The sequence below is a fragment of the Epinephelus moara genome, chromosome 9 (genome assembly GCF_006386435.1).
Source record: "Epinephelus moara isolate mb chromosome 9, YSFRI_EMoa_1.0, whole genome shotgun sequence".
NCBI classification, from domain to species: Eukaryota; Metazoa; Chordata; class Actinopteri; order Perciformes; family Serranidae; genus Epinephelus; species Epinephelus moara.
This window is the reverse complement of record NC_065514.1, coordinates 9,365,624-9,391,094: the sequence shown is the minus strand read 5'-3', so window position 1 is coordinate 9,391,094 and position 25,471 is coordinate 9,365,624. Positions and strand designations below refer to the sequence as shown.

At 40.5% G+C, this 25,471-nt stretch overlaps 1 protein-coding gene across 1 annotated transcript in view; it reads right to left on the bottom strand.

The window, feature by feature from the left end:
- LOC126395590 (guanine nucleotide exchange factor VAV2-like) overlaps positions 1-25,471 on the bottom strand; it is a 256,273-nt gene that overhangs the window by 24,149 nt on the left and 206,653 nt on the right. Inside the window, exons 5-8 of the mRNA XM_050053176.1 lie at positions 22,119-22,224; positions 17,388-17,486; positions 16,134-16,202; positions 13,715-13,815 (exon numbers count right to left, since the gene is read on the bottom strand). Coding sequence (XP_049909133.1) covers positions 13,715-13,815; positions 16,134-16,202; positions 17,388-17,486; positions 22,119-22,224 — 375 coding nt within the window. The remainder of the gene's footprint in view (positions 1-13,714; positions 13,816-16,133; positions 16,203-17,387; positions 17,487-22,118; positions 22,225-25,471) is intronic.

Here is a 25,471-nt window from a genome sequence, read left to right as displayed (position 1 = left end):
CGGCCTATATTTGACAGGACAGTGAAGCATGACAGGAAGGATGGGAGAGAGAGAGTGAGGAAGACATGCAGCACTGAATGAAGGCCGGATTCCAACCCCCACCGCTGTAACAAGGTCTAGCCACACCTTTCCCATGTGAACTACCAGTGCGCCCCACTTTTAAGTCAATACAACATATAAACACTTTAACTATCTGCCTTTCAACGTGCTACCTCAACTACTAATGTACAGTTTTAGCCCACTAACTATCCCACTATTGGCAATGGTACTACTGTACTTTCAATAAAGCAATCGTACTATCAAATTCACACAAACTCAGTCTGAATACATTGCTCTTCTTAATGGGTTCAGTTGACTATTTAATCTGCAATTTCCTGACCTGTATGAAACTGTACGTGGGCAACTGTGCACTCTGAGTATGGACTAGTTCTTTTAATCTGTACAGCACTTTGGTCGACTGCAGTTGTTTTTAAATGTGCCTTATAAATAAACTTGATTTGATTTAAAGAAAACAGCCTGAGAGAAAATACAAATAAGGTGCTAATGATGCACAGAATTAGGGCTGCAAAGATCAGACGATTCACTGACTGATGTATAAACCCAAAGAAAGAAAATAAATCAGAAACTCTTTTGATAAATGATTTTAATCATGTTTTCTAACAAAAATCTACTGGTTCCAGCTTGTCAAATCTTATAACTGCCTGCTTTTCTGTGTCTTATATGATTATGGACGATTGCTTGGTCAAAACCATGACATTACAATGTTCTTTTTTCAAATGTTTTAAAACCTTATATAGAGTAAACAATTATTATAAGTAAATAATCAGCAGATTGACTGATGATTCAAACAATGATTGGTTGCAGCCCTACAGAAAATCAAAATACAAAAATATGTGACAAAATAAACTGCTAAATTATAGGAGCTGTCTTGAAAATTGTGTTTTCAAAATCCACTTTTCTGTTAACAATTATTAGCTGAAATTGCCGTCTAACTGATGTACATCTTTTCTGACTGTGTTACTTGAAATGCCATATGTAATAAATAGATTTTCAAATGATTGAGTCTTGACTTCGCTGCTCCCACAACACAATATGACAACTTATGAATCTCAATTATAGTGTTAAGTGTCATGTTTAGCCAGAGGTGTGACTTTGAACACTGAATCACAGTCTTCCTCTTGAAAGCAGCGTTTCTGTCAGACCCCATCGGTTGATCATCCTCAGCTCCGCAGAGATCCACCACTGATGATCCCTGGAGCTTCACTGGAGCTCAGGCAGTGTTGTGACTACAGCCCCCCTGCAGTGAGGCTCCTACCCTGGTTAAACTGGCCCTGGGCTAACAAGCCCCTGATTAAGACTTGATCCACACTCAGGGAGACAGCTCCCCTCAGCTCCCGCCCCTCCAGGATGACAAAGTGATTGAGATTAATGGTGGTCTTGATCAATTAAAAGAAAGCAGGCGGACTGTGCAGCATAGCGAGGATCCAAGGACACGTTCCAGAGATGCTCGTCATTTAATACGTTATCAGGACAGAAATGCATCGGCCTCAAGCTTCTAGTGTGAATGTGGGAATCACTGTAGCAGTTCAAGAGTTTAAGTGTTGAGAGATATTACTGGCAGCCATGAGTATAAAAGATTACTGAAATATTTATGAGTGAATATATTAAAGGGAACTAAAGGAAGGTGAAGCAGCTATTTACTGAGGTTAGAGAAGTTCAGCCTTTCTTTAAAGGGACTTGTTGTACAGTGTGTGAAGGCTTGATCTTATGGAGTTTGTTTGAATGCTCATTTATATTGATCAGTGCGGCCTTCATGCAAAACACTCACAAAGGGACCGTGATGATGTTTTTCTCGGAGCAATGGCAAGAGCTGAGTGAATGAAAATAATTCAAAGAGTGATTTGTTTGCTCATCTGGTCGAGTTTAAAAAGAAGGCCATTCTTTAGTGTGTGTGGATGAGTCTTTTCATGTGTATCACTGAGTGCCTGGAGCGAACAGCTCTTTCTCCACTGCCTGAGGGCTCGCTTTCTTTGAAGTTTCCGCTCGCAACAAACTCATGTCTGACCAGACAGCCAGCACCACGATGCTGTAATAAGGAGGCTTCTTTAGCCTCTCGATGGTAGCAGTTTTGGTTTTACAGGGAGGACTGCATGACACGTGCGATAAATAAACAGATATTAAAGAATACTCAGGTCTTTATTTGCACAGTACCTGTGCTTGTGCCATGTCGTCTCTCCTGTATCCAAAATATTGCCGGACGGCTGATGTGCTACTTCTTTTAGGCATCAATTTCTCAATTCTTCACACTTTTATCTGCACTTATCTTGTCCCACATTCCTCCTTCAACTATGCAGCGTGGAATGGCAGCAAGAGTCAAGAGCTGCAATGATTAATCGATTAGTTGCCCACTATTAAAATTATTCACCAACTGATTTGATAATCAACTATACAATTTTTTAAAGGTCAAACATTTTTGATCTAAGCTTTTAAAGTGTGAATGCTTTCTGGTTTCTTTAATCCTCCATGACAGTAAACCGAATATCTTTTGGGTGTGGACATAACAAGACATTTGAGGACGCCATCTTGAGCTTTAGGAAACACTGCTTGACATTTTTCACCATTTCCTGATAATCTATAGACCAAACAACTCATAGACTAATCAAGAAAAAAAAATCAACAGATTAATCGACAATGAAAGTAACTGTTAGTTGCAGCCCTATACTAGTCTAATATACCCTTTTTCCATTGCCACTCTTGGCCATGCCGAGTAAAGTCAGCCGATTTGTGTTTCCATCATCAGTTTAGACGCACCATGCCACATCAAGCCGCGCCAGAGATGGACCTTCTCAGGAGTAGGTCCAAAATCCAGGCCACCCACTCAACCAGGAAGAGGTGACATCTTGCCAGCCGCAGCCAACCTCCGATGACCATGCTTCCCCCCTCAAACAAGCCGTGTGTGTTTCGAGACTCTACTCACCTCTGTCTGCAGGAGACCAGAGAGAAAGGAGCTTTTTAAAGTCTCTCTGTGTTCAGCTCTCAGTACATCTGTAGCTTCTAACTGAATCTCTGTGGTTTTGAGTTTAGTTTCTCTCCTGCGTCCTGTTTTTACTTTAGATATCTGCTTTATTTTACTGTTTCATGTTTGCTATCAGCCGTAGTAGAAGTTGTGTGAAGTTGCTGCTCGAAAACTTAACATTTCCTTATTTTGCTGCTTCACAATACAAGTTTTCACATTACAAAATAACGGGGGACTTTTATTTTCAAGACTCCAGAGGGAAAGGAAATGTATTTGGCACTGAATTAGCAGAGTTTTGTAAGCGGCTTCTTATCAATAATTCATCAAACAAGCTCTGATAAACCAACGTTAGACTCCCTGTTTAGCACCAAGTGGAAGCCAATACGACGTTAGCAACTGCTAAAGAGCCTGATGTTGGTGTAAGGTGACGGTGGAAAAAGGAGAGCTAAAAGGACAGATAATATTAGATTTACATTAAACTCTAAATTAATGTTGTCACGTCAGCCGAATGTGTAAATAAATAGGCTATTGTCTGTAAAATGTTTGCTGTAAGAGCTTAATATAGCGGTATATGTCAAAGGAATGTGTTTTCAGCTCAGTGTGGTGTTCTCCTGTCCAAAAATGGCAAAAACAGATGTAAGGTATTAATTCAAAAGCATGATAATCCACTTGAATCTCTCTCTTGCTGTTTGTTTTATCAGAAAAAAATGTAACAGCTAGGCCACTAATTTACATTTAGTGCAGGACAAGTGTTCTCAAATGTTAAAGCTGGTTATTTTTTATTCATTTTGGTAGAAGGGTTCTTAAAGACTTTAATTCATGAGATTTAAAAGGATAAAATATTATAATAGCACCTATTTCTTCTGAGGGAATTCAATGGATGTTGACATGTCTGACATGCAAAGAGGTCAGTGAAGTACCACTGTATTTCTAAATGGATTAGTTGAGTGTTCAGCCTCGGAGAGGGGAGGAGTAAAATGCTGCATGTACAGAAAATAATCTATTATTTTGTACTTCACACAAAAGATGAGTGGCATCACACCCAAGGTCACTGCATCACTCACAACTAGTCAAATCAGAACTGGATCTTTAGACGCCATGTTGCGTGAAAACAAATGATATCATACACATTTAATAACAGCCTTTCGTCTGAGACTTGAGAGGCTAGTCAGAGGCTTGGACCTCTTCACTGAGACAGGCGGTGGAACAAAAGGGCTGACGACACACGAGCACACTGCAGCATGCATCCTCTCTCGGCCCAGTCATCCGTAATTAGTCTGTGACACGGTGATAAGCACACTCCTTACATGACACCACATCTGAACGCGTCGCAGCGAGAAGTAATGAGTCATCATTTCCTGTTTTCTCTTTGTATCTCTGCTGGAATCTGTGCAATCTAAAACACCCTACTGCAAGGATAATAGTGTAACTTCAGGATTCAGTATCTTAATTAAACTGCAAATATTATTTTGGGCAGTCCAAGCTAATGAAGCTACATGTCAGCCTTTTCCAAAACAACCACAGCAACCTTGAAGAGCTTCACATCATTAGTCTAAACACCTCATGCAGAATATTCAAACAGTAACAAAGCCAAACAATCGCAGTGAGATTCCAAAGGTACAACATGTGCAAGAGCGGAGTATTACTGATGCAAATGCTGCCTGGTTTGATGTGGTTTCTGTGTTCATCACGTCTTCTTATGCATTTGAGCAGATGTCGATTTTCCTCTAATTACTAAAAATGTAAAGATAATTCAGGTGAGATTTCTTAATGATGGGGCAGGATTACAAGCTCAAGGAAACAACAAAGACAAATTCCAGCCAGCAGGATGGGCCCATGAAATGCACCCTGGGGAGTTTCTTGCAAACAAACAAGTTATGCTTATATTAACTGTCACTCATCAAAACGTATTGTGTTCATCTTTGAGATCTAATGAAAGTGCTGAATGCATTCCTTCCTAGGGGAGAGCGATATGGCCCTAAAATAATATCACGATATTTCAGGGTATTTTTGCGATAACGATATTCTTGACAATATGACAAATTAGATTTATAAAAATTATTAGTAATTTAAGAAAACAGTATTGCAACTAAATAAGTGATATAGTTTTACAGTTTGCCTTCAAATATTCAGTAAAACTAAACAATGATCTCTCATCTCTCTCCTTTTAGTCAAATCCGAAATGATTGAGTTGTTTTTTTCCCACCTGGACCTTTAAGCTCTGCCATTTCTCCTCTAATCATCACGCTGTAACCTGTGACAGGCTGTTATGATACCACAACTATCGCACATTCACATATATGGAGATTTTTGTCGAGCTGCACGTGGGTTTACGACAAAATCACTTGAGGACACCGACTCCTGTGTGCGCACGGTGAGAGAGGAGAGATAGAGACACTGTGCTGCTGCCAGAGGAGCCGCTGAACGAGTTTCCTCTGAGCAGTAACTCACTAAAAGAGTCCGGGGCTGTTCATAAAACATTCAGGACGCCACAGTTTATTCCACACTGCTGAAGCTGCTCCTCTTTTTGGAACCACCGCGGAGTCTGTAATAATTTAACCTTCAGCCATGCTTGTTGTTGCCATGGGTAACAGTATGACATCAATATGTCAACAAATCAAAATATCGCTAATATCTGAATTTTTCATATGATATTAAAAATTATATATAACGGAATTCTTGTGAACAAGATTATATGGCACACCTTTATTCCTTCCTCAAATTTGCAAAGACGATCTTTTAATGTGTTTTATATCTTGTATTGTTTTTTACATCCATGTTTACTCGCTTGCACCAGGGGTGACTGCTCTGAGACAACAAGGGAGGCTGAACCTCCCCTAAAATTTCATAGAAGAAATGGTCAAATATGCACTATTGAATTTACATTAAAATAAGAATTTACATTGCATTAAACGTGCGCTAGGATGCGTTTAACATCATGACTATGATGTTCAAATGTCAGCTGTTCATCACCAGTTTTCAAACGCAACCTCCCTGGCGGGCGGCACGGTGGTGTGGTGGTTAGCACTGTCGCCTCACAGCAAGAGGGTTGCCGGTTCGATCCCGGGTGCGGGAGCCCTTCTGTGCGGAGTTTGCATGTTCTCCCCGTGTCAGCGTGGGTTCTCTCCGGGCACTCCGGCTTCCTCCCACAGTCCAAAGACATGCAGATTGGGGATTAGGTTAATTGATAACTCTCCGTAGGTGTGAATGTGAGCGTGAGTAGTTGTCTGTCTCTATGTGTGTCAGCCCTGCGATAGTCTGGTGACCTGTCCAGGGTGTACCCCGCCTCTCGCCTGATGTTAGCTGGGATAGGCTCCAGCCCCCCCGCGACCCTCATGAGGATGAAGCGGTTAGAAGATGAATGAATGAATGAATGAACCTCCCTGGCATACATTCTCATGTCGGCACGGTGGACTCGGAGCCTCCAAGCATTCCTATGAGACAGCGTGGTTGAAAAACAGCTTCAATTAAATGTTCCTTTTATAAGTTACTGCCTCGCTACAATATGACAGATTTTATGACGTAAACTTAAAGTGAGCTTCCCGTGTTTGAAAGACCAGCAGCCGCCACTGGCTTGCACCCTTCTTTGTCTCTGCCTTTGCTGGTTTTGTGCACTTGCACTAGACAACTAAACAAAGACTCAGTCATAAAAAAAACTACTCCATAGCTTTACTACAGGTCAGAAATTCCACACTGAACCTTAATGTTTGAAGCATTAACTTGCAAATAAAAACTGACATGTTTTTTTCTCCTAGTAGAGCCAACTGACAAGTTTTCCCTTATGTCATTACAAAACCTACTGAAGTCCAAAATTAAAAAAAAAAAAGGCTCACTAACAGGTGCGAGTACAGTTTGTGTTGTTGGAGACAGTTTTCCTTTGGGTTGGAGAGTTTGCTGTTGCAGTAAAAACTTGCTTGTTTGTATTCTTTCCAGTGCCAGTGATATCACCCTGCTGCGCTGGCCTCTTTCATAATGAGGACTCTGTCGTGCATGTTATTTCACAGAAAATGCAATTTTGAGTAACTGTGCCCTGGGCCTTCACCCCCCACCCTCGTGGAGTCCTTCGAGCCAAGCCAATCTCCAAGCAAACCAGAAGTGACAGGCTGTGGAGCCAGCTAATATTCTCTGACACATGGCATTGGGACCCCCTCACCTCCACTCAACATATCCAGCACACAGCAAATGGAGGAGAACATGGAGCAAAGACCTCCAATAAAGAGACTCATAGTGCAGCCATGATTAGGCACTGCAAGGATATCAGGGTGCCAGATTACTCCGGAAATGAGCTGGGAAATGTTGCAAATGAGGATATCAACAAGAGGGTGCTTAGATGGCCATTTAGTTTATGGAACTTCCCGAGCACACTTTTCCATTCAGCCAGGTTCTGGCTGTTTAAGAATGGAGAAGTAGTCGAGATAAACCAGTGACATTTTCAGCTTGGCATTCAGTTCAATGACAAACAGAAGACGGAAAAAAAAAACCCCTTTTCATCTTTTGCACCAACCTGAGAAAAAAAAGAAACAAGCTCATTGTTGTAAAGGTCACAGGGACTTACAAGCATAGATAACCAAATTAATTATGCCAAGCCAGGTCCTCCAGAAAATCGCCAAGATGTCTGATGAGAGCCATCCTGTGCGAGTCCAAATCCCCCGGTCTATGTTGCTTATCGCCACAGAGAGACAAGACACCGCAGTGGCTCATAATGAGGCAGGTATACATGTCAATCACATGAAGAGAGTCGAAGCCTGTGACGCACAGAATCTGCAAATCTAATGAACTGTTTTCTTAAAATAACCCTGGGTTGCATTTTCGAGAATGTCGCTAGAGACAAATATTAACAATGAACTGTATGTCATCGGCAAATTTGTTTATGAATAGGAGGGAAGTGCTAGATATTTCTGTCACAGGAAGAAGGTTAAAATCCAATACACAGGTACACTATGCATGTACCTTTGGATTGGGGCTCTTTTTAAAGATCTGTGAGAAAAAATAAATAAAATAGCGATGAATTAGCAAATGTTATTAAGTATTTTTCCAAACAAGACTCCCCAATGAAATGTGTAGTCTTGTCTGGTTGTAAATAAACCCCAAAGTAAGTTTGGGAAAGAAGGAAAGGTAGATAGATAGAATAATTAAAATCAAATTAAAGAATAGTAAATAATAAATTAAAGACAAATTAATTAATTAATTAAAAAAAATCTAAATTTAATATAAATAAATATATTATATTAAAATGAACAAAAATAAAGGGGGGGGGGGGGGTACAAAATTTATTAAAAAAATTATAAAATTAAAGTATAAATTCAAAGTAATTTAAAGTATAAAATGTATAAAATTAAAGTAGATTAAAGTAAAAGCATTTAAAGTAGTTTACAAAAGAACTCAATTTCTGAGTAAACTTATCAGAGGAGCCTTTCACTGTTAAACATAGTTTCTCAAATTTAAGAAATCACATATTTAAGCCACACCAATATAGATGGGGGCTTAAGAGATTTCCACAAAAGTAAAATGCAAAGTCTCATCAAAAGGGAAGCAAAGGCTAGTATTTCTGACTGTGTGGAAGTTAATTTGGAGTTGTTCAGATGAATACATTTTTATCTGGACTCCATAAACCTTTAGAAAAGTCAGTCCAGAATTTATGTAGTCCGGGTCAGAGGAAGAACATCTGACTCAAGTTACAATAAGAGGCATGGAGTCTGTCATATTGGTCCATAATGTTTGGATATATTTCAAATAGTTCAGATTTGCTGACATGGACTCCGGGTAAAACCTTGAACTGTAGAAGCTGCAGCCTGACACAAGGAGTACTTGAGCGTGACCTCTTTATTAAAGAGTAAGATCTTTTTTGCTAAATCAGAAACCAACTCCCTGATGCCAAACCTACCAGACTCCATTTAAATAAACACTAATTTATCATCATAAACATGTGTCATTAAATGTCGACTGAAACTAAATAAAATTTTAAAAACTGTCTTCGTTTGTTTTTCCATCGTTCCAATAATCACCAACTGTGGTTTGCTTAAAGTAAACCCTTAATTCAACCAGTTAGATGTAAAAATATGCTGGCTCTACATACACTGCAATTACTGTTTATTTGAATGGAGTCTGGTGAAATTGGCTATGGTGATTTCGGGGCTGTTTTTGGTTAAAAAGGGGTATTAGCCTTTAACCAAAAGGTCTATCTCTGTGGGAGTGCTTTCTGTAAGTTCCCTCTGAGCCTTTTAGTGGCAAAAATCTGCATTTTTGGTGGACATAAATTGCAGCCTGCTTTCTAACACTCCCTAAATACTGGAAGTGTGATTCCAACTTTTTGCCGACAGTCTTGTTTCAACCCAACAATGCCTCCATGCACAAAGCTTGGTCCATCGAAAAATTGTTTTCCCTGGCTGGTGTGGAAGAACTGGCCTGGCCTGAGCAGACTCACCAACCCAACACCTTCGGGATGAATTGTAGTGCCAACTGTGAGCCAGGCCTCATCACCGAATCAGTGCTGGACCACATGAATGCTCTTGTGACTCAATGGGAGCCAAGTATCAAAATCTTGTGGAAAGTCCTCCAAGAAGAGTGGAGTGAAGTGGAGGCTGTTATAGTGGGAGATTAATGTAAATGGTTTTTGAATTTCATGCATCCAAAAAAATAAGCTAGCAAAACCAAAACATGCAATATATGAGACAGTATGACCTTAAAGGGATAGTGCACCCAAAAATGAAAATTCACTTGCGGAGACCCAAGAGGAGAGGAGGTAGCAACACAACTCCACCTAATGGAGGCTTACGGCGCCCCAGATTCAAACGTCCAAAAACACATAATTGAAACCACAAAATATCTCCATACTGCTTGTCCGTAGTGATCCAAGTGTCCTGAAGCCCCGACATAAAAAGTTGTTTGGAAAAACGTCATTTGAACTGCCTGCCGCAAGCGCGCACACGTGAGCACAGTGCACAGAGAGGCAATTAGAACTACAGGCTACAATGAGGCAAAAAACAGAGTTCAAATTACATTTTTCCAAACAACTTTTTTATGTCGGGGCTTCAGGACACTTGGATCACTACGGACGAGCAGTATGGAGATATTCTGTGGTTTCAATTATGTGTTTTTGGACGTTTGAATCTGGGGTGCCGTCAGCCTCCATTAGGTGGAGTTGTGTTGCTACCTCCTCTCCCCTGGGATCTCCGCAAGTGTTGTGAGGACTCTAAAACTTCACCTGAGCCTCCCTCGGCATATGGGTGAGTAGATAATGGCTGAATTTTCAATTTTGGGTGCACTATCCCTTTAACATTAGAAAAACAGAAACAAAGGAGGAGCTCAGCTTTACTTACATTTATTTGTAGTTATTTTAACCTCAAAAAGGGCCTCAAAAAAAGCTCCCTCTTGTATAGAAACACCCAAAACTGAGGGCTAATGTAACAATCATCACCAAAAAAAAGTCTGAACCTACTTAATTAACAATGTAAAAGATGGAACTGTAGAAACTACTATCTCTGCTTAACTCCCGTCCTATCTTTTCCCTGCATCTGTTTCTCCATGTGCGTCTTCTGAGCTTTCACGAGACAACCTCCCAGTCCTTTACAGGGACCTCTGGCTAGCTGGACCTTATCTGGGATTGCGTGCAAATGCAGATTTCCAACCACTGCTCAATCAGATCAAAGATTCAGATGAGCGAAACAAGGAAGGAGATACAGTAGTAGTGTGTGCATGCGTGTGTGGGGAAAGAGGGAGACAGTATGTGCCTGCCTCTGTCCATTAGTAGGAATAGAGTCTGTAGTGTCACACCAACTTTGTGTAACACGGCCCCCTAGGCTTAAGGAAGAGGCCTGCGACGAGCCTATAAACTATGCAAAGTGACGTTGCCCAAAGAAACACAGTGACTGCCTGTTTCAGGTTGGAGGGTTGAGAAGGGGAAAAAAGTATGTGTGCTATCAGGATCACCACACAGAGGAATAATAATACACGCTTATGTATGCAAGAACAGGTACACATGCGCAGTGAAGTGTGTGACTCACTCCAGCAGTAATGGGTGTATCATTCGGGGACAGTGGCATAGCCATGGCTGTGTATGGAATCATGACCGGGGCCAGAACCTATCATCACCATCATTACAATTACCTATGAAGCAGCCGCACTCGGCACAGCAGGGAAGCAAATCACTGCTCCCCTCAGGGATGCAAATTATCCACACGTTGCTCAGCAGCTGGGCAAGATGGAGATCCATCTGAGAGAAAACCCTGTTCGCTAATAAACCTCAGCTTTCCCGGTTCACAACGTTTTATAATCCCCACACCACAGAAATCTCCTTTTCATGAAGTCATTCAAACATTATTTTCTTAAATCAAGTGAAACATATTCTAAGAACTGAATCTGAAAATGTAGCACATCTCAAATTTCCAAGTCATGGAGGACAGACTCACATTTCACTTGTTTATTTGGCTCGAATCACAACAGACACTAGACTGTTTCAGAGCATTTTAAGTAAACAATTCAGAAATATACACAAGGGCAGAGTTAATTCTCTCTGTCCTTGTGTAGATTACAGAATTTAACCCGTATACTGGGATGTGCTACCTTTTCACTTAAGCCGTCTCCACCGAATGGTACAGTACACTTCGGTACGCTTTTCCCCCCATTTCTAATGAGAAAAGTTGTGGATGGTACCAATAGAACCGTGTGACTACTTGGCCTCACTGTAGTTTTTATATGACATACACTTTTAGTAATAAGTGGATCTTCAAGTGTTTATATGTATTAATTTCAGCTGGATTATGTGAACTATATATATTCTAATCCTCACTAGGAGAGAAAAGCGTCTCAAAGTGTTGTTCCTGTGGAAACACTACTCTACTGGTAACACTAAACCCCTGAGCTTGCCTGAGAAGGACTAAATGCACAAACCTGCTATTTTCAAGTTTCCCATGGAGAGAGACTCTCACTGCAGCCTGTTTTATTTTGCTCTGAAAATGTCGGCATGCAACCTCGTTCTGTGGACGATAAACGAGGTGCAGACTGATAAAGGAGGAAATACAGTGAGTGCTGGATGGAGTGACAACAACCCCGCCCACATTTAAGAGTACTGTTTGCAGTGAACACGCTAGGGCTAGGTACCATGTCTGAAGGGTTACTGTTGGCTCCAAATACTTAAAGTGTTTGGTGCAAACAGGGCTATATTTTTGGAAGAGGCTCCCTAGATTTTGGGTTTAGCACTTGCCAGAGAATCCCATAGTTGAAGCACATCTCCCTTTTTCTATACAAGTATGTCTGAGCAGTGAGAATATTTCAACTTGTAAAATGAAGTGTAAGTGTAGCCCCCAACATAATACACACACAGGAAATCTATTAACAGATATTTAAAATGTTTAAATTATGATATGAACAATAAAGTAGGCAATAAAACAGAACACTAAAGAAGGAAATAAAAAGGAATGCTAAATGGAATATTAACAGTTACGTATATAGATACAGTAATTGTAGTATAGGTGTTTTAAATTACCATGACTGTGACAATGAGGGTAGAGTAAAAAGTAGTGGGATGGTAATGTGCGAAACCACTGAAACAGAAAGTTGCATGTCATTTATAAATGGTGGGGTGCAGAGGATGATTTCCATCTTGAAACAGAACAGATTCGGCAGGTGGCTGCACTTGACAAAACATGAAACCTGATTTTAGCAAATACTTGAAACAAGTTGATTTTCAGAAGAACTTTCATATGTTCTAAGAAGATAAAACTTACCAAGTGGTAATAATGTGGTAGTGTACAGTAAGAGGAAACACCACAGTGCAGGTAATATAGCTGTGACAAGCAAATGCAGTCTTGAGTGGATTTACTCCCACCGTTTTGGTTGAATGGGGAACAATTGCTTACATGCTCTCTCAGCTTTTTCCTCTAACATGGTTTGTTTTAATCAATTTATCCTGTGAACACTTAATCCTAGCAATCCCCAGTCTGATCTGCGGATACTCAACGTGATGTGACCTCCTGAATCTTAAAGGGTAGGAAAGAAAATGCAGCTTCCTCACAAATACAAGTGGATTTTAAAGCCCAGTTCAGACCAAAGAGACAGAACCATTTTAGAACATTGCAGAGAGGAGTTACAGCAGTGTGATCTGGCTGTCTGAGCTCAACTCACGCCAGCTGATGGTGTCACCTGCAACTTAGCTGGTCACATTGCCAGCGGCTGGTTTTAGAACATAAAGCATTACGACTGTTTCTCAGCCAATCAGCTTGTGGTGAAGTCCACTGGTCAAATTAAAATGACCGCAGACGGTGTGTTTGCTTGCTGCGGCAGGTGCTCCACCTCGCTGAGCTCTCTGTTTCCATCCACACAGTGTGCCAGTGTTGGATGGCTGGTTGTTGCTGCTGCTTGCTGTATGTTTTTCACTGTTTCATCACTACTGCAAATGCAACTGTAGCCAGTATCTCACTATCACTATCCTCTTCATATTCTAAGAAGCTACAAATTATATTCAGCCACAAAATACGCCTGAAAAGCTGCAAGTCAGAACAGAAGTACAGAGACTTGTTGCATAGACATGATACACCGTCTCATCTAGTTGCACTGGGGTGAACGTTGCAGAGGTAGTTGCCTGTTTCAACTCGTCTCGTCGCAAATCTTTGGTCTGAACTGGGCTTAACACTCTGTGAGCCCAAAAAGGAGTACCATGTGCATAGACCAATAAAGATTTACAAATTTCAGGTTACTAACCTTTCCTTGAAGTCGAGGAAGATCTTCCCCAGGCCGCTTCCTCCACTAACCATGTTCAGGTCGATGGCTCGCAGGAGGGCAAAGTGGACTTTTATTACTTCCTGAATGAACATCATAGATAGCATTACAATCTAACCTTTTAATGCATCCTTAATTAAAATAAACAAATAAATAAATAAAATAATATTAAAAATTGTATTTAATAGCACCTTTCATGGCACTTAAAGGTCACTTTAGATCATATAAAATCAGAAATAAAACATACAATAAGCACCAAGGCACAAGCAGTAAAGCATAAAAGAAATCATCAATAAATGTATGTGCAACAGAACATACTGTATGTCCACAGTGAGTTCAGATCTTAACTGTGAAATATCTACACTTGATACATGCAATAATGCAAATTCTACCAGCTTATTTATTATAATATCTTGCTTTTAAGTTTTACTGTTGAAAATCAATCACTCAGGTGCAATATCAGTATTGTTGAACTGTGCAGTATCTATACTTCAATCGGTCAGTAATGTAAAATCAGTCACTCAGTCTCTTTATAATATTCTGTTTCTTTTTGATGCTTCCTTATTGTACTTGTAGCCCAGAGGGTTAAGTAAGCCATTAAAAAGATGAATAAATAAACACATCTCTGTATAAACATCCATAAATTCATACCATTCCATTTGAAATAAATACAATTTTACTAAAAAGCACGCATAAATATGTTTGAGTGTAAAAGTGTATAAAAGTGCTTGAGATAAAATGAAAGCGTTTGGTTGATAAGCTTGGCAAACAGCCAATAAACACAGAGATCACGTTCACCTCAGCCAATCAGATGCTTAAGCCACTTCCTGACCGTCCACTGATTGGTCACACTTGTACAACAGAAAATGTGAATTAGAGCATTAAATTGAATTTACTAGCTTTATTCTATGATCAATAATGGTCATAAAATAAGCACAAATGTAATTTTATCTCGTCCTCATTCATAGGTCAGGTTTGTCTATTGAGTCCCCTTACGAAGAGCTGAGACTTCAGAGGACATCTCAGAGCCATCAGCAAGATCCCAGAGATTTAGAGACAATTTCAGATAGAACCTTTTCCAGCACTGGATGGCAAGCCTGGCCCATGAGATACAGAACTTGTCGCTGCCATAAGGAGGATGTGAACTGAACCCCTACATCAAGTGCGGTAGGACTGAACTGAACACTTACACACATTTTCGAGGACAGAGACCATACCTGCCTTTCTTCCAGTCCCACACTGGAGTGGATTGCGAACCGAGACATTGAACAATAGACCCGGGTCTGTCTTTTTTTTTTCTTATGTGTGCAAAGTTTATTTTTTTTTATTTTCTAAGTGAATTTGTTATTACCCTGTTCAAATATTTTCAATTTAGCTCTTAAAATATACAGTGGTGTCCTGTGGTGCTGCTTCACGATAATTGCCCATCCTCTTGGCTCCCCTCGTTCATGAAATCTTCTGAGTCTGGTCCAATCCTTACCTCTAATATTCCTTTCCTCACACAATACTTAGCGGTAGCACATACTGCTTTGTGTTATCATACTGTTTCTTTATCATTCTGCTCTTTGTTTTACGTACTTACATATTGCTTCGTCTTTTTTTCTACTCATGCTTCCTGTTGGCAGGATCCCTATGTTGCTGTAATGTCCCCGCTGTTGGATGAATAAAGGATTACCTTATCTTATCTCGTCTTATCCTAAATCACTATGAAATAAGATGCAGTTGTTGCAGTTAAAATGGGCAAGCTTGTTTCAAGAGATGGATCTTATGAGCAGTTATTTATTCTGCAATGGAGTCCAGTATGGGTTCGTGAGGGAGAAGTGACTTCTAAAGTTTGGGGGCAGCCTCCTATTGGAGAAGGCCCAAACACCCTTTGTGCTGACAGCTGGTGGGTAATATGGAGTTTAATAGATAGATAGAAAGCATGACTTCCCAGATAAATGTCTTGGGACCATTTAGTAGTTAGCATTAGGTTAGTTTAGTCTCTAGGTTATTGGTTAGTCTTGAGTTCTTTAGGTTATAGATGTTACTGTGTATTATATGCACTTTCTTTTCTTAAATCTAGACAAACTTTTTTTGCAATACTGAAATGTTGCTTATTGTCTTGTAAATTAATTATTGACCAAGATGTACAGCAAGAATCACAGCCCATGAGCCAATGCTTTTTCAAGTTTTTCAAAAAGAGTGAAAAGAAATTTGTTTTCCTGAACAATGAACCGTGACGCTGAAATCTCAGCGCATCGGAGCGTGAATTTCGCATACTGTTACACCCCTGATGTATGTACAACACATCCTGGCATTTACTCAGCCATCCGTACACACAGTGAATTATTCACTGGGTGTGCGCAACATCCAGGCGTGCTGTATAGACATTATTTTCTTTGCTTGAGCGCGTACTCACCTCAAGATTGACAAAGATAGCCTCCATGTCCTGCGGACTCAAGACTTGCTTCAGTGGGATCATGTAATTCTGCAGAGGAGCAAAACACACATCAGTTAAAAGAGTAAATATAACTGAGGTTCCTCTTAAGTAACAGATACTAAAACTCAGATTTGTCTGTTTTTCATGTCAAATATGTATTGATAAAATAAAATTAAGCTCCAGACAAGCTTTTTGGGCATCTGTAAAGATATATTTGAAGGACAGCAAAACTTAAAGTTAACTGCAGCAACAAAGAAAATCAATACCAAGCTGCATGCTAAAAGATGCATTAAGTTATTTAATTTCAGGTTAAAACACCGTATCTACCGTAGCTCCTCTCTATGCCACACTTGTGCTTACAGAAGAAAAGCCAGCCTATTGTTTCTGCAGCGTTGTTTTATGGTTGTCACATTCCATCATCATAATAGTAACAAATAGCTCAACTAAGAAGCAATGAAGAAATGAGGCTTTATTAACCCCAACTCAATTAAGCTTAACGAGTCCTCTGATCACGAGAGGGTTATTTATTCTCATTTAGGCTCGCGTTGGTCCGACGCGGGAAACACAGGATACACATTTAGTTTAATGAAATTAGTGGAGCGGATGATTTGTGGCGCTCCATCAAATCGCGAATGAAATCTGTCAACGCGGAAAGTGATGTGTTAGCAGCACTGATCTCAGCGATGGTTTATTGTAGGGAGATGGTGTGTGTGTGTGTGTGTGAGTTTATGGCTTTTAAGCACACGGAATTAGCTGTTCGAGGGATGCACATTGAGTTTTGTGGGCTTTTGTCGGCAGTAGTGATGTCCAATGTAGCACTGCAACTGTAATTACTAAAGAGGGTTATGCATAAAGACACTGTGAACATGTATTATGTGTAAGGATTAACCTTCCCAACAGAGGTTGCTAGTATGTGTGTGTGTGTTCACATATATGTCCTTGCGCCTGTGATGTGCGTGTCTATACTTAAAGCCCAAGGGAGCAGTGTCTCCTGTGGAGGCTGAGCCAATAATAACCCTATCGATCAGCTCCTGTGACATTTGTGCTCCCCAATGAATCTGCCAATAGCTGACATTTCCATGCTGCGACCTGGCCCAAAGGCCTGATACACCAACAAAGAAGAAGTGACAAAAGGAAACTCTAACACTGCATGTGCCGGGATAAAAATGCACACATATCAACACACTCAGATGTATGTTCACATATAGCAGACGTGCATGTTGTGTCACTCACCTTTTCAATGTCCTCTAAAGTCTTGTAGTACTTTGCTTCAGTCTCCTGGATCTCCACTAAGCAGCAGTTTCTTTTGTCATCTTCTGACATACCCATTTTCTATGGTGGGAAAAGGGAAACATAATGAGTCCGGACAAATAATCCGCATGATTTTGATTTATGATTGTCTTTTGATTTAAAACATAGTCAAGATATACGTTTTTTTTTCATGGGGATTACGGTAAACTGTCATTTCCTACAATGACTTCTGAGAATTTCTGAGATTAAAATCATACATTTACGACTAAAAACGTGGATATTCTTTGAGATAACGTAGTGCATTTCCGAGAAAAAGCTCACAAAGTTTACTGCCAGAAAGTCAGGTGGTGTAGTATACAGTGTGACAAAATCTATGTGGAGAAAAAGTCGTGGTGGTCTTTGTTTTATTGGGAGCCAGTGAAAAGAAGATAAAATAGAAGTTATGTGGTTAGACCTTTTAGTTTTTGTTAAAACTGGCTGCTGCATTCTGAATAAGCTGGAGTTTATTTAACGTCTGCTTTGTCAGTCCAGCAAAATGTGCTGTACAGCAATCCAGCCTACTGGAAATAAAAGCATGAACCAGCCTTTCAGAGTCTGACTGAGACAAGAAGCATCTAACTTTTGATCATATTTACATGTTGCTAGGATGCCGAGGAAGCACGTCCATGGCTGATAGTCAGGCAACATCCACAGCACAGTCTTCAATTCTGACACAGTTTATGTACATGGTGTGCATTTAGCTGCTTAATACATCCCAAAAAATGAAAATATTAAGTCAACCAAGTCTAAAAATAATAAGCTAATGCTGACTCACATGGGATACCAACCCTGGTCTCCTCAGTGAAAGTCCTGTGCTTGACCAATTGATCCACCACAACTTCTTATCTTTGTTGCTCTTCATACTTTACCACCTCACTTACTAGCAGTACATTTGTGGGGTTTTTCTAATAAATGTATCACTTTCATCTCAGAGATTATCCAAATTTTTTATTGTACCAAATAAAATAAAATGAAATAAATAAAATAAAATCTCAGAAAGTCTGATTTTTTTCTCTCGAAATAACTCCTGTCCTTAAACTCTATTTCTTCCTCCTTCTTTTTTTGGCTAATATGCCGTTGGTGTTTTCAGCATGACTATCATGACTGTTTTTTTTTTTAATGAAAACTGCAAAAAATGACATGACTTTTACACAAAAAATTAAGTTAAGGCCATTGAGTTTCTAACTACATTTAAGTGTAACCTGTTTTTTTTTTCTTTTGAGAATATTGAAGTTTTTATTGCACCAAATGAAATAAAATAAAATTTAAAAAAGACCAGGGTTATGACTACCGTCCACCTGCTCTGTTTCTTTCTATCCTTTTTGGCTCTGATATGTCATTGATGTTTTGATAACTGTAAAAAATTACGTAGTATTTGTACAAAAAAAAAGAGTTCAGGCCAATGCCAGATTCTCACTGAGTATTTATCTAAACTGAAGTGTAAACACTGTTTTTTAAAAGGACCACCGATTCTCAAAACGCATATATCATAACAGCTGAACATTTTGCAAACCGTGCTGCTGTGTTTCAGAAATTTTACCTTATATTTACTACCATTCCAGGCGGCCATTTCCATACACTTTAAAATCTATAAGCACACACTTGAAAACTGTTGCACATTCCTTTTAAAGAGATAATGCAGTGGAGACTAATCCAATCAATTTACCATACAACCATAATGTAACATTGATAAAAATGAATGCAGACTTAATGTTGATTGTGATGGATTACATGACTCTAGCTGGTTTCAAGAGTCTGTTTTACTTTACTTCACCAGGATAAGCCACTCATTATCAATACTGCATTCCATTTTCTAATTGATTTTTTCATACTGTTTATAAATGCTGCTGGAACAAAAGGAAAAATGCATCCAAAAATCTAAACTGAGTCTGTGCTCAAATATAGTCAGGAGAATAGTGAAGACTATGCACATTAAGTAGCTGGACTATGCATTACAAACATATCTGGCATGGAGTAAAGGGAGGTGGTGATGACATTGACTTTAGAGCGAAAGGGAGGCATGGGAGCTGGTGAGCTTTTGTGTGTCACTGTATGTGTGGGCTGGCCGGCTGAACGAGGCATATGCATGTAGATGAATCACCGAATTTTAAGTCATAGCCAAGCAAGCAGGCATGTTGTGAGGGGGCGGTGGAAGATGGGGAAAAGATACAAACTTATCTACAGAGAGTGTTTCTCAAGAGACCTGATGTCTGAGTAAGTCTCCATGTACGAACATGGGTATATATACATAAACATGTGCTTCTTTGAGAGGAGAGTATACTGTAATGCATACTGACTCACCCTATTGACTGTGCTGAAAAAAACAACATCGACAGAGGCCTCATGTCTATGTGGATTGTCTAGGATGTGGGAGTGATATGAGCAGCCTGACTGTGGAATAACTAGCTGAGCCATCTGGAACAGATTTGGCTGTTGATAACCACTGCAGATAATAAAAAACTGGGGCTAACAATGTAGAAATGCATGTCCAGTACAGGCCTGAATCCAGCTTGTAATCAACCAGTCATAAGCAGGGCTCAGTGCCAGCAGGATAATATTTATTTGTCTCATGTTTTCAGGTTCAGTGAGGCAGCTGGTGGTCCTCACTGACGTCAGTTAAAGCTGCAGTCACCGAGCTGAAGTCACAATCGTCTCCAAAGGGCCCTGAATCAGACTTTGAACCAGATGGGGTCTCCTTCACCCCTAGGCGAGGGTCAATAATCTAACTGGCAGGTCATTCTCTTGGGATGCCATGACTTTGTTTTTAATGAAGTGCGGAGGGAGTTAGCTGACAGGGGTGTGGTGAGTCACAAGCACAGCAGCACTCACCTGCATGTATCTGATCTGCAGCATGGGGAAGGCAAAGCAGTGCAAGTCAGAAGTCAAGTTCATCACCAGTTAGGAAAGAGATCTCAGTGCGTTTAGAGATATGATGTCATGCAAAACCTAAGGTAAGTGAGAGGAAGGCCCAATCCCAATACACTCTTTTCCTGTACTCTGTTTTGCATGTTTGTGTCTAGGGGTAAGGTGTTCTAATTCTTGTTCATATAGAGGAGTAGGGTGAAGTGTAAAGGCCTTTGCACACTGAGTCCGTTTCTTCATCAGAAAATTGTTGCATGTTTAAAAATAAAAACGACTTCACCTTGTGTCAACCAGGTTTGCACACTGAGCCCATAACTTTCGTCCGTCATTAAAATTCTTGAAACAGTTTCGATTGTCTGCGTTTTTCACATCCGTCCAAAGACTCTAAAGATGTTTGACCAAGAATCGGTGAGGAAAATGTGGCGGCAGGACACAGCCGGGACAAGACAGAGGAACGGAGTGGCCAGAATAATTTCATAACTCAGACAGCTCACTTTCAACAGATCAGATAGTAATGTTCAGGCTGATGATGATGAAGAGGAGGAGGATGTGGACCGCACACAAAGTGTGGAGGACAGAGAGGGAGGACATGCAGCTGCAGTGCCAAACGAAAGACAGGAGGGAGTGGGGACAGCCAGATGGGTAACTCCAATGGAGAGAGGCAATGGAGGAAATGTGTCTTTTTATTTTGTCACGTATTGCAAATTTTTACAACAAATAGAACAATAAAATGCATTGGAATCAGTGTGCAAGGTTTCTGTGCATAACAATTTTTCTTCGGATGACAGATTAACAAAATGCATTCAAGAAAAAAAAACAACTGACTCAGTGTGCAAAGGCCTTGAGGGCTACATTTTTGGAGGCACACTTAAAACCAAGTGTTTCATCATAGATCATTGGTAAGGTGGCAGTGCAAGCACAAAACAAACCCAAACAAGTATTTTCTTGTTAATAAAAAGATTTTAAAATTACTGTAACTATCATATTATCTTTAATTTGTTTAATATCGTTTAAAATTTACTATGGTCCGTTTCTTTATAGCAAGCATAACAAAAGAAATCGCTAGTATGCCGAAATCTCTGTAGCTAACTAACCAGCCAATGTTACATTGTTATTGCTAATTTGTGCATGAAAGCCCTGCATTTTGATATACTGTATGTCCATGTTGCATTCCCCTCTGCTTAATGGCCTATGACGCATGAAAGGTAACTTAAGTGCAGCGAAGTAATTGCACTCGTTACTGTTCCTTAAATATTAACGCAGACAGGCAGGGTAGGAGCACACACTGCTAACGTTAGCCTACAGAGCAGTGCTAGATGCCTAAGCAGCGTTACATTTTATTTGATGACTTGTTTGATCGATTGGTAGCATAAAACCTAGGTTGTGAACCAATTACGAGCATCCTGACAACCACAAAAGGCTGTCTGTAGCCCACACAAGAGAATTACCACTATAGAAAATGGTATTTTACCAATTCCAACACTTAACGCGTCTGTGTATGCAAATGCCACCATACCAATGACGTATCAGGGGCTTGAAGGGTTGCCCCAATTCATACGGGAAGTTTTCAACCACTATCCCTTGTAACTCTGTTCCAAGGGGCAAGGTGGCACTCATTAGGGGTAGGGGTAAAAATATGAAATGGGATTGGGCCGAAGTGTTTCCTCTGCTTGGCACTATTCATTCATTGCATCCTTCCTGGTAATAAGTGTTGTCTAATGGACACGAGGCATCTAAGGTGATCTTTCAGTCACAGACCTTCAAAGCATCCCGAATCATAAAAGACCTGGGATTGTGAAACAATGTTCTCACCATGGGTTGTCGTACTTCCACCTTAATGATGTCCTCATAGATATCATCCCCATCGTCCTCACACGGCACACAGTCATAGATGTCATCCTCACCCAGGTCATGCTCACTGGGGGAAAAAAGCACACGTTCACATGTTAGATGAGTTATTGTATCGAAGCACAACCTTAACTCAAAGGACGGTTCCTTAAACTTGGCTCCAAAAGGCTCATACGTCCACTTTAGACAGCTCTGACAGCTGAGAGGCACTAAGCAGTCTCACCAGTAGAGCTCATTATTTCTCACGAGCCCTACCTGAAGAGGGATACTGGTGTTCCAAAGCAAAGGGACACAGCGCCTGATGTTCACAAACCTCAGCTCAGTTGCGTTATTGAGTGGCATTTCCCTTTAATGTGTTTATGCTGCTTTGGCACCCAGCTAGCTAACTGACCTTTAATTAGGCAAGCAGCCAGCAGAGCACAGACAGTTACTGTGGAGAGGAGCGTCTTCTGGGAAAGAGCCTCATGCTCTGGGAGCGCACACTGCATCTCCCTCTGTCCTGTAAAAGCAATTATTGTTTGGGAAACTTATTGAGGCAGGGAAGAAGCCTCAGCAGGAATACGCTTTGGCAATGGGCCCATATCGATGTAGTTAATAACCAGGGAGCTTTAGGTCGCCGAAAAGGAAATGAATGATTAAAACTGTAAATAAATAAGGTAGTAACAGTTGCCTGCTAAATAATGGAGGACAAGGGTTTCAGCATGGCAACTGCAGTATTATGCTCATGTATAATGTTGCCATGGATTCTGCGAGTTACACTAAGGGATACGACTTGTACACAAGCGGCAACTTTCTGGGCTGAAAAATTAAGCCAGTGTGGAAGTGCCAGAACTGCAGATCCTGGAATTCCTTGAAATGCAATTCATGGATGGATGGCTCCAAAAGTGAGTCAATCCCTAAAGACACTGATGGATGGATGGATGGATGGATGGATACTGTTTGCCCAACTGTTGCCCATGTATTTGTTACATTAGATCTCAGCTGGGTTAGAGATAGATAGATAGATAGATAGATAGATAGATAGACTTTTTTAGGCCGGTTTTTGCTATGTTGTCGATACCACAGCAACAACATTGGTAAGGTAATGTAACCATGGCATAACCATGGATTTACATAGCATAGATATAGCTGTTGCTGTAGAATGATGGAATTTTGGAGTGTTTTAAGTTCATTTAAGTTAATTGTAACAATTTAATTGCCTAAAAAAAGTCTTGGTTGTACTGAAGAAGTTGGACTTTCAGTTTTTCTGGTAAGTTTTTTGGCAAATTGGCATCATTTAAAGTATGATAAATTAGCTAATAGCAGTTTCTGTTTACAGTGTATCTCTGAAGATACAGACAAATGTGACTGGATTGCACAAGATGATGACTTTTAGGCAGGTTCGGCAGTTACAAGAAGCTTCTTACTCAAACAGACTGATGGAGATTTTTTTGTGACGGACTCGGGAGACAAATATATCCACGGAAAGTGTAAGTCACATTGAATCTAAGTAAAGTACATCTATGTTCTGATTTGAGAGAGGGAGTTATGGCTCTGAGAGTGAGTGGGCTTTTTGACATGATTGCTGCAATTGAATGCTAAGGGTTTACCTTAGCATTATCTTGATTGCTTCAACTTCTAGCCGCTTCGATTAGCAGGCAGAATCAACAGGTCAAACGACAGTAACTAACTGCACCTGTCCCTTTCACCTCCATCTTTTTGTAATTCAGTGAAATAAATGAATTAACAAATAAAGACTGTATTGTATTTTAAGAGTTACCAATCTCTACTCCTGCCTCCACATGCTCAGAAAAGGAGGGGTTTAAGTGTGGCTGTCCTGCAGAAATGTCCTTGAGCGTGACACTTTAATGCCTCCCAGCTCAGGGGATGCTGTTTGTGCTCTGACCTGGCCCCGACTGGAGGCACACATAAGGAGGATTTCTCCTCCTGGATGAATAGTGTCTCATCCAAATGTATCTGTATGTGATCTGGAGCACGTATATCTACCTGTTTGAATATTCTCGAGGAAGATACTTCACCTCTACTTGCCTAATGGGGCCATGGCCTGGCTGTACTGACACCAAACCAAGCAGGTTCAAACCAGGACATTTAATTTCAGTTTCACATCCCCAAAATGGGGTATTTTGTAGGGATTTTACATACAATCTTATTTCATGAATAATCTAAAATGAGATTCATCGGCACAGGTTTAGAAACATACAGGTTATTGGATTTTCTTCACTGTGACATGGCTACATACGACCTCCTGCTTCTGCCGTCACTGCTAAAATATTCCTCCTTTCACTGTGAGTGTGAACAGAGGATAAAAATCAGAGAAGATAGAACTGCCCTCAATCAAATATTCAGCTTTGTCGTCACGCTCGTGCGGGGGTTGTTTGAAGTTTTAATTGAGGTGGCTCGGTTCACTCTCAGCACTGTGCTGCTTCTTTCTTCATTAAGTTAAAGTGGCTCATGTTGAATACGGAGAAGGCTGTGTGGGAGGCCCACGCTGTCCCATCAGTGTCTCCTCTCTGAACTCTGAGATTACTACGCACTCCACAGTGACTGATGTGTTGCATGGCGGGGAAGTTTTCGGAAAGAGGATGATGTACTTCATTCTGCTCTAATCCCTCAGAGGCAGTATTATACAACGGAGGTCTAGTGCGGTGATATGAATATAACCTGGGGAGGGATCTAAGAGGAGATGGATCTCGAGGGAGAGCATGGAGGGATGGGAGGGCTGACTGAGTAGTCTTTTTTATAAAGTACTAAATACTAGTCCATACCCATTGGTAGCTTTGTCACCTTCTACCTATGCCAATCCTCAATGCCTATGTGCAGTTTCACATAGATTGACCACGTCAGTGAGTAGAACAACATGGGAAAGACAGAATGACTGACTGACAGACTGACACACTGACAGTTTCCGTGATTATGTACAGCATACCATACCATGACTTAGTCATACCAAAAATTAGAAAGAAAAACAACAACATTGGGCCACAGGGGGAGCCACAGCGATCGGTGCATTTTAGCCATTTTTAAGCATTTTTCTGTTGTTATAGCGCCACCCAGTTGCCAATTAGAGTCAAATTTCTCCAGTCACCTTGAGGCGTCCTGTTCTACATATCTATCAAGTTTAGTAAAAATCCATATGGGGTTAGGCTTAGATAAGAGATTAGCTCTCTAGCACCCCCATTTTGTTTGATGGGGTCAATAATGGAGGGGTCCCCTCAGATTATGTGTGGTCATATGCCTACAAAGTTGCGTGGTGATCAGTGAAACCCTTGAGATGTTATACACCTTTATGTGATGAGCCACGCCCTCCGCAATATTCA